We start from the raw sequence: 10015 nt of genomic DNA on the forward strand, positions 1-10015 counted from the left end.
TATAAAAGAATATGTTTATGTGCTTCTTACGAATCTGAGGATGAAGTTACAAAATTCAATATAATTATTGAATGATTATTTTTACATATATTTGTCGAATATTCATCTAATTTGATATTTGTATTTATAACTTTTACTTTAGATTTGTAATTATACATATAAACATATACCTATTTCACTTTAAGTTCCAAAAATGTACATTATTTTAGCTATATAAAAAATGGACCTGTGATAATTAATCGTGAATCAAAATTATCACTAAAATAAATTCTCGTACAAGTTGAAGATAAGTTTACAAAAAGCCTTTGCATGTTTCAGTGAATATGATTAACGTAACGAGGCTGACGCTAAGTCACAATAAAATTCAAGGTGAGCGTATCTTCAAGCTTAACACAATTTGTATTGTCCGATAACTTAATCGTTGTATCGCAAAAATTGTTGTTTTCGGTACAGCGGTGCCACCGGGTCTCGCCAATCTAGTCAACCTGGAGATATTGAATCTCTTCAACAATCACATCACCGAGCTGCCTATATCTCTATCGCAAATGCCGAAGTTGAGGATCCTGAATGTAGGGTCAGTATCTACATTTTACAGGACGTGTCCTTATTCCACGATAATTTATCAGAGTATTTAACTTCCGGCAGAATGAACCGGTTAGATGTGCTTCCTCGCGGCTTTGGCGCGTTTCCGGTTCTCGAGGTGTTGGACTTAACGTATAACAATCTCAGTGAAAAGAACCTTCCCGGAAATTTCTTCATGATGGGTCAGTCACGGTTGTTAGATCGTCTAATACGCCTCTTCGCAAAAGTCGCGTATTAATCTGTCTTTTCTTTAGAGACCCTAAGAGCGCTCTATCTCGCCGACAATGATTTCGAGTATCTGCCGCCTGAAATCGGCCAGTTGAAAAATCTTCAGATTGTAAGAGGATTTTAGAGCTTTTGTAGTTTTACAGCTTTATAAAAAAAATGTTCCGTTTCTCTCATCGAGACTCTCTCGATTGAAACATTTCAGCTCGTATTAAGGGAGAATGATCTGATCGAATTACCGAAAGAGATCGGAGAGCTGACACGTCTCAGGGAGCTGCATATTCAGGGAAATCGTTTAACGGTTTTGCCTCCCGAGATAGGTAGATAGAATACTGCAATATGTGCATGTAGTAGTAATTAAGAACGTATATACTGCATAATTCATATTATAGGGAACCTGGATTTAGTAAGTAACAAAGCAGTGTTTCGAATGGAATTCAATCCGTGGGTTACACCAATCGGCGATCAGCTGCAAGTGGGCATATCTCATGTTATGGACTACATTCGCTCGGAAACGTATCGATAGTAGGTGTTTATTAGATCGCTTTATTAAATGCAGTAATTGCTGTAATTATACATTTGCTATATTCAGCAGAATGTTTCTTTCACAACTGTTGAAAGTTGTCTTTCTCTAAGATAGGACTATTCCTTTAAATCTAAAGTATAATCCGAAAAGCATTTATTAAGCGTTGACTTTTGCTGAACATAGTCATCAAATATTTCGAAGAATTTTTAAATTATTATTTTATACGAATTTCCTCATAATTCTCGCACTTTTAACGCTTTAATTAGAGTTTGGATTAACATTCTGCAATTGATCGAGAGAAGTCTTAAACAAGTATTTGTCACTCTTTTCAGCGTTTACAATCGACATCAAAGTGCCAAAGGTCCGCCACCTGATATTGAGAATGATAAAAGCAAGAAGATCTCACGTGCTCGTTGACTTGCGCTTTTCGTATGATTCTGACCAAATAATACTATCTTCTGCCTAATCTTTTTGTACGGAGATTATTTTTACAAGCCATATACTGCCAATAATCGTTTATTTATGCTAATTAACGAATTCAAGAATTAAATGGTGCCTTTTAGAAATAGGATAATGAGACAAGAGGCGTAATGCACATTAATATTGTTATACATTTTTAGTTATCTATATTAATATAATATATATACATATTATTTCTTAATTCAAAAAAAAATGTATAAAAAAATTACACATTTAACTCTTTGTATTTTTTATTCTCGGTCCTCCAACGATAAAAATAAATTTTATATATCTAAAGGATTGAAAACTTTTTAATATTTTATTAATATTTTAATAATTAATTAAATTCTTTTTATGATGGCGACGTCGATATTTTAAAAATTCTATCTGAAAATTAAGGCTTACTAGGTTTTTACAGTATTTTACCGTTTCCCTAGACAACGAGAAAGAAAATCGCAAAACAAATCATATCGTCATTAATCCATATCAAACATTTCCGGTGCCAATAACGCTCGTTTATCCCATTTATTGCAAATAGCGAGTCTTCAAAAATGGTAAATATCGAAAAATATAGCTTAATTTGTAGATTTAGTAATTCAAAAATTATCACGGTTTTCATCATGATATTAAATGATTTAAGATCGATATGTGTTACCACCATTCGACAAAAATTACAAATGTTAGGAACTATACATTCAAAATTAAAAAACATGAGTTTATTAAATAATGAGGGATTTGCATATTTTAAAATGGTAAAGGATGTAGATTTGCGATAAGATACATTGATTAATCGAAATCAATAGCGTGAAGTGCTTTCGATCCACATCGGCCAAGGCGGCGTGCAGATGGGCAATGCTTGCTGGGAACTCTATTGCTTGGAGCACGGCATACAACCTGACGGTATGTTGCCACCGCAAACCTGCACGAGCGATGAGGGCTTCCAGACCTTCTTCAGCGAAACGGGCGGTGGAAAATACGTACCTAGGGCAGTTTTCCTCGATCTTGAACCAACAGTAATAGGTAAGCTCGTTTTACACGACAGTAATTAATAATGAGACAACATCAACATATCAATATAATTGCTTATCGTTGTCGTTTTAGATGAGGTACGCACGGGAACATACCATCAGTTATTCCATCCCGAGCAATTGATCTCTGGCAAGGAAGACGCCGCAAACAATTACGCGCGTGGCCATTACACCCTAGGCAAAGAGATCATCGACCTTGTGTTAGACAGGATTCGCAAGATAGCCGATATGTGTAATGGTCTCCAGGGTTTCCTGATCTTCCACGCGTTTGGCGGTGGCACTGGATCCGGCTTTACTAGTCTGCTGATGGACCGACTATCCATGGACTACGGCAAAAAGGCGAAGTTAGAATTCGCCATATATCCGTCGCCGCAAATTTCCACAGCAGTCGTTGAACCCTACAATGCAATCCTGACGACTCACACTACACTGGAGAATTCCGATTGCGCATTCCTTGTAGACAATGAGGCAATCTATGATATTTGCAGGCGTAATCTAGACATCGAGCGACCAACTTACACAAATCTGAACCGACTGATCGGTCAGATTGTCTCCTCGATCACGGCCTCTCTGAGATTCGACGGTGCCCTCAATATCGATCTCGCCGAATTCCAGACGAATCTCGTGCCCTATCCTAGGATACATTTTCCTCTGGTAACTTACGCGCCCATCGTATCCATCGAGAAGGCTTATCATGAACAGCTCACCGTGATGGAGCTCACCTCAGCCTGCTTCGAGCCAGCCATGCAGATGGTTAAGTGCGATCCGCGAAAGGGCAAATATATGGCCTGCTGTTTACTATACAGAGGCGACGTAGTGCCAAAGGATGTCAACGCGTCCATCGCGACTATCAAAACCAAGAGAACGATACAGTTCGTCGACTGGTGTCCGACGGGTTTTAAGGTTTCTTTTCTAGCAATTTTCTTCGTGGCATTAGCAAGGATTTTGCAGTAATTTGTGAATTGTGTGTTTTAAAAATTTTACCACGTGTGTTATAATCAACGTAAAAAACATTTCCGTGTGTAATGTATATTCCGATTTACTAGTTTGGCTATATCTGCAGTTTTTTACTTCAGAATATTTTACACTGAGCTTTTGACATCAATTCCGACATTTTATTGATTTGATTTGAACATAATAGGTAGGCATCAATTATCAACCACCAACTGTAGTACCGGGAGGTGATCTGGCGAAGGTGCAAAGAGCTATGGCTATGTTGGCGAACACCACGGCGATTGTAGAGGCGTGGGCCCGATTGAATCGAAAATTCGACCTTATGTTCAGCAAACGAGCCTTCGTTCATTGGTAAATTAATTTTGATTTCACGAAATTAGAGACTCGCATGGATTGTTCCTATTCGCGAATTGTAATACGTCAGGTACACCGGCGAAAACATGGACGAGAGTGAATTTAACGAAGCCAGAGAGGATCTGGCCGCGTTAGAGAAGGATTATCAAGAAGTCGGCACGGATTCCGTAGATGTCGGTGCCGAAGACGAAATGTAACTACCTATAAAAGACTCGCAGTGACAATCGCATGCATTAAGAACGCATGTACTTTCGTGGGATAAATGAATGTTTTTTTTTTTATTCAGTCACCGTTTTGGTAGGATTTTTACATTATTTTGTTATCCTTTTGTACATGTTTTGTATATATTGTTTTTGTTTTAGGTATATTAATTTTTGCACGCTTTGTGATATAATAAAAAAAAATCTGAACTCTCTTTAGTCCATATATATATTCTTTGATCAGAAACTTAGGGGAACTTATTAAGAGTTTTTAATGGAAGATTTTCAAAGGGAAATTTAGAGAGAAGGAAAATGAAAGACAGAACACCGCTCGTAGATATTATAGGCTTTTTATTGTGTGGAACAGCACGCGGCTGCGCGAATTATATTACATATGTATAAATTTCCGTCGACATCTTTACATTACGGTCGGAGAAAATCTCGCATAGCGCGTAAAACTTTTATTTTTTCCCCTTTTTCGAGTGTAGTAAAGTGTGGTTCAAAAATCGTAAATATTTAGAGGATTTATTCTCGAAAAATATCGCGTTAGAAAATATTGAAAATCTATAATATACGTAATGTATACATATACATCATACTATTTTTGAATGCTTTCATATACGATATTTTTTGAGAATACGGCCCTTACACTTGTGCGTATTACTCTGATACATGAGAAATTTAGAAAGAGGATATTGCAAAGAAGAAATAATAGTCTTTCTCTTTCTTACAGACATAATAAGCTCTGCAAGTAATGCCGAATTAAATAGTTGTTAGTCGCATAATCATATAATCATTATAAAGGCGATAGTAAATCAAAGTAGAAACATAAGAACGATGATCGAGGTGCTGCCAAGCTGACGACAGAATTAACACAACTAATTACGCTGATCACAACGATAACGATGACAATGATAAACATTCTTATCAAGCGTCTTACCCTATTTTTCTTCACCTCTATCGTCGCTACGTCAGCGACATTTTGGAACAGATCCTTATCTCGTCGTATCATATCAATAGAATAATAATCTATTGTTATATTCTTTTAATAGAATCTTGGATTGCGCCATTCGTTGGCAGACGCGCGTAATAATTTGTATATTTTCATATCTATAAAATTTCATGGTCTCTCTCTCTCTCTCTCTCTCTCTCTCTCTCTCTCTCTCTCTCTCTTTCCCTGTATCTACCCATTCTCCCTCTTCCGTTTATTTAGAGGAAAAAAAGAGAAAAGCTTTTTACCTTGTTCTTTTCATTATACTTTTTGGATTGGCAGATTAAGCCTGCCACTCGCTGGACTAGAGATTTTCACTACCTTTATTGCGCATCTGTTATTATATATTTGAGGGGGAAGTATCTTCCTCTCCTCATTTCTTTCGTATTTGTTAAAAATTAACTCTTTAAAAGAGCCAGACACGTCGTCCCCTTTAGCTCGAAAATCGTTTTGTTGTTTCAAGTTTTCTCTAGATTGTAAAAAATTTGTCTTCCTCTCTTAGAAAAACAAATCATAAAATAAAACACTAACAATTCTCTATCGGTATAATGAGGACAACTTCTTTCTCATTTATAACTGGTCGAAGAATGTGGATTTACAAAGATATTCGTAAACTTTGCCTAGAATAATCTCTCTCTAAAATGAAAAACTTTACAAATGCAAGATGAGATATATTGAACACGCAAGACACTTTCTCAAAGACAGGAATTTCCGAGTTGTTCAAGAATCCATAGAATCAATATCATGTCGTGTTCTCATCTCTTTTCACGTTCGAAGGATCAAATAACTAAATTCAAATAAATTCTTAATAGTTCTATTATAAATTCCGTTGAATTAAAAAAGTATTTAAAAAAAGCTTTACTGTTCGCAATCGACTTTCAAGTCGATTGTACAGTGCTTCACAACGTTTTGTAAAAATCGTTTGCATCTGTAGCATCGCTACGTGAAGGCCAAAAATCTTTTACTAATTGTCATCAGGCATATAATCAATCCGCATATCAACGAAATCCGTGTTTAAAAGATGCTGAAAATTCGTGCGTGACGATATTGTTATCGTTATAGCAAATATTGTTATCTAGATTGAAGCGATTGTCATCGTCAGGATTTGCCTGTACGCGAATATCCGTTGGAGTGTCGCGAAGGTCGGGTAAAATAGGCGGGAAATGTTTAAGATCTTTGGTAAAAACCCGCCTGATACAATCGGCGAAAATTACGGACGCTCAAATATTATCATCCAAGGCGGAAACAATCGAGAAAGATGAACACTGTTAGATCTCGAGTACATCTCGTCGTGGTCGGGATATGGGACGACGAAGTCCTTTCAATCGCCGTAGAAAGGAGAGCCGGAGACGGATTAAATTATCCAGATATCCTAGGCGTCCGATCAGAAAGTTTGCGCTAAGTAATTATACGGTCCGTTAAATAATAATGCTACGAGATAATGACTATGTTAATTCACCAATTATCACTATAATCGGCAAATAGTAAAAATAATAGCGGTCGTGGCAAACGAAGCTACTCGCGAATAATTAAAGACAGTTACAATGAATGAACAACTAATAATAATTAATAGTAGCGATAGAATATTAATAATAATAGTAATAATAAAATAATAATTAAAGATTGGATTTACGGTAGTAAATAGTAGTAGTAATAGTAGTAGTAGAATAGCAATAGTTCAGAGTGATAGTAGTAACTGGTAATGGTATAATGACGATTATGTCGCATGTGAAAATATCTAGAATCGATCTCTTTTTGTCGATAACACAATCACACAAATCGCAGTCATTCACGTTTCTCTCATTTACAAATTAGCAGACAGAATATCGATATATAAGCAAATTTAACCAACATTACAGCCTTTTATCGCTCTCATTCTCTCTCTCTCTCTCTCTCTCTCTCACTCTCTCCCTCTCTTTCTCTCTTTCTGTTGTTCGTATCCGGGGCAATTCATCTACGCGCTCTCGCTTGATCGACAGAGGTGGCAGTGATCGCGATTTTTAAAGCACCGCTGCTTTCTTTGTGCATGGTCCACCCATTAATGTGTTAATTGACAACGACGCGATTACGCTAACGCGACGCAAACTGCCTTAAATATTAATTGAGTTAAATATTCGATTCGGCGCAACTTTGCGCTTCGCAATCCCCGAGAAGATCCCATGGGAAAAGTTTCGTTCCCTGGTTTATCCACTTGTTTTACTTGCTGGAACGTGCCTCGCGTTTCAATAGAAAAAGAGATACGGCAGTGTGAATGCGGCAAGTTTCGCTTCGATTTTGTATTCGTTAGTTCCGGTAATCATGGAGGCGGTGGGCGAGAAGCGCGATGGCGATGAAGCGCGACGGATTCGACGCGGAAGGAAACCAAGACGACGGAAGCACGGTGATGGACGCGGTGACGGTGGCGACGACGGCGCTGAGAACCAGGAAGACGTCCGCACACTCTTTCTCTCTTCATCCTTCGGTCACTCCCGAATTGTTCAAGAACGATAAATACGGATAACGTCGCGGATTGGCGCCCGGCAAAGCGGACAGTGACCGCCACCCTTGCCACGCCATTGTTGAATCGCACAGGTATAGCACATACACATGTGGCCGCACATGTAAAGCACGCTATCGATGCTACGCTCGTAGCAGATGGAGCACTCGCTCAACGTCGGCTGCAGGCCCTCGCCCCATTGATGCAGATGGGACGAGGCCGCGCGTGACGATGTCAGAGTGCCATCCAGGCTCTGGTAGGTCACCGGGTCGACGTACGTCGACGAGCCGGTGCTGGCCATTGTTCCGGTTAACGGTGGCGAGGATTGCCTGGAGGATCCAGGATGTGGGACTGGCGCGGGGACAGCCGCCGTCGCTGCCGCCGAAAGGTGCACCGGTTGCGTCGATGAATTTCTGTGCGTCGCGGAAGCGTAAATCGGCTGTGGCGTCGGCGGCGGTGGCGTCGGGTAACCGGCTTGGGGCGGTAGGTTCACGACGAGTACCGTTCCGCCGCCCACCGCCGGTTTGAACTGCACCATCTCGGAAAATCTAGACAATTCCGTGGCGGCGTTGCTATGATTAGAAAGTTGCTGCTGCTGTTGCTGTTGTTGCTGCTGCTGCTGCTGCTGTTGTTGCTGCTGCTGCTGCTGCTGCTGCTGCTGTTGAATGACATTGGCAGGTGAGGGATTGCTCGGACGTTGCCGGGGCGGTGAAGTCGGTCTACTGGCCAACATTCTGACACGTTGAGTGCTTCCATAGGCATCCACGAATGCCCACAGTTGAAGGCTCTGATCGACGTGCATGACGACATTGGGCGCGCCACCATTCTTGCTCATCTGCACCTCGCCATAATGCGTGACCGTGAAGGCAATTTCGTCACCTGGCTGCGGACTCGACGCCACGTCTTTGGAGACCACCCAGTATTCAGGACGATCCAACAGCAGGTCGCTATCGTCCGGCAAATCCTCTGCCGTTAGCCGTGCCGGATCGCACGAAGTCAGGCCTAGGGCTAAAGCGCCAACATACATCGGTTCTGTAGAGAGAATCTGCACGACCAATCTCTCTCCCAATAACAACGGCCGACTCGTGAACGCGTAGCCGTGACAGAACTCCGTGTCCGTACGCGTCGCCACGCATTGCTGGTTGCTGAAGCGGATGTTCCTACCCCGAGTCCTGCGGAGAAAGAAAATAAGGAAGCGATTAACCTCGGCGGCACTCGTTCGCTTAATGACGGGCGTCTTGGGAAATCGTGAAAAGTGGACGGCAAATTAGTTCTGTGCGGCTGAACGGCGCACAGTGGTCACTTTCGTCTATCTGAGCGAGCGAAATTGTTTTATTTGATAAAACGTGTTTAATGCTTGGGAAAATTGATGCTGAGAAAACCTCACGAAAAGATAGAAACTAATTTAAATGAATAGTTTGTAAATTTAGGGAAATATTGAAAAAAAAAACTAACATAGAAAATAAAATCGATTAAAATTCTCATTACAATCGGAGAAATCACTTCTCTTATCAAAAAGTTCAAAATTGCATCAGTTTTTTTATTAATATTTGGTTCATTCCGCAAAATAATGCTTCTCGCACTCCGCGCATGTCAAAGCTAAGAATGAGCATAAAATCTAAAGTTGCAAATAGTTGCAGCTGAATTTAATGTAAAATAGTTATTAGGAAGTAATTTAATAACTCTATGCAAGTAACCTGATCAATTCTCACGCCAATTCCGAGTTTTCTCTTTATCAAGCTTCGCAAAATATAAAAAGACATGGCAATTTTTAAAGCCAATTTTTTAAGCCATAAAAACCTTTACTCAGATTTAAAAAATTCTCATTAGTTTCAGATTATAAAGTGCTTACTTACATTTGTAGGATCCACAGCAAGAACAGAAAGAAAAAGCTCTATTTAGCAAAAACTGACTTATTGAAATGAAGGCGAGCACGAGTCGCAATAAGTGCGAGTGCATCTTGTAGAATCATTCGTTATTAACGATTCCTCGCTCGATTTTTGAATAAATTATTTTTAGATTTCGTACCTTCCAAGTATTCAGATTTATTTTTATGTAATAAAAAAGTCTAAAACGTCCAATTGAATTTTTGACTTTCGCGCGCTCAAATTCATAAAAGTGACCACTATGCGACGCAGCGAATGATTGTGTGCTTCCATTTCCAACGTTCGTTAATTTCTCAAAAAAAAAAAAAAAAAAAAAAAAAAAAAAAAAAAAAAA

General features: G+C 39.5%; 3 protein-coding genes across 6 annotated transcripts in view; 2 read left to right on the forward strand and 1 right to left on the reverse strand.

Moving 5' to 3' along the window:
- The window catches only part of LOC108752832 (ras suppressor protein 1), a 2586-nt gene extending 836 nt beyond the window's left edge, over positions 1 to 1750 (forward strand). The window contains exons 2-8 of the mRNA XM_018493949.1: positions 319 to 369; positions 454 to 574; positions 646 to 764; positions 837 to 919; positions 1013 to 1127; positions 1200 to 1332; positions 1666 to 1750. Coding sequence (XP_018349451.1) covers positions 319 to 369; positions 454 to 574; positions 646 to 764; positions 837 to 919; positions 1013 to 1127; positions 1200 to 1332; positions 1666 to 1750 — 707 coding nt within the window. The remainder of the gene's footprint in view (positions 1 to 318; positions 370 to 453; positions 575 to 645; positions 765 to 836; positions 920 to 1012; positions 1128 to 1199; positions 1333 to 1665) is intronic.
- A 479-nt stretch (positions 1751 to 2229) lies between these two features.
- On the forward strand, positions 2230 to 4448 carry LOC108752829 (tubulin alpha-1 chain-like). Its single transcript, XM_018493946.1, has 5 exons — positions 2230 to 2346; positions 2596 to 2812; positions 2894 to 3723; positions 3962 to 4125; positions 4199 to 4448. Exons 1-5 carry the CDS (start codon positions 2344 to 2346, stop codon positions 4323 to 4325), a joined length of 1341 nt encoding a protein of 446 aa, XP_018349448.1. The 5' UTR covers positions 2230 to 2343; the 3' UTR covers positions 4326 to 4448.
- A 2505-nt stretch (positions 4449 to 6953) lies between these two features.
- LOC108752825 (protein neuralized) overlaps positions 6954 to 10015 on the reverse strand; it is a 60297-nt gene continuing 57235 nt past the window's right edge. For all 4 annotated transcript variants that reach the window (XM_018493934.1, XM_018493931.1, XM_018493932.1 and 1 more), the window contains one exon: positions 6954 to 8967. In XM_018493934.1, coding sequence (XP_018349436.1) covers positions 7797 to 8967 — 1171 coding nt within the window. In that variant the 3' untranslated portion in view covers positions 6954 to 7796. The remainder of the gene's footprint in view (positions 8968 to 10015) is intronic.

The sequence above is a fragment of the Trachymyrmex septentrionalis genome, unplaced genomic scaffold, assembly GCF_001594115.1.
Source record: "Trachymyrmex septentrionalis isolate Tsep2-gDNA-1 unplaced genomic scaffold, Tsep1.0 scaffold62, whole genome shotgun sequence".
Taxonomy (NCBI): domain Eukaryota; kingdom Metazoa; phylum Arthropoda; class Insecta; order Hymenoptera; family Formicidae; genus Trachymyrmex; species Trachymyrmex septentrionalis.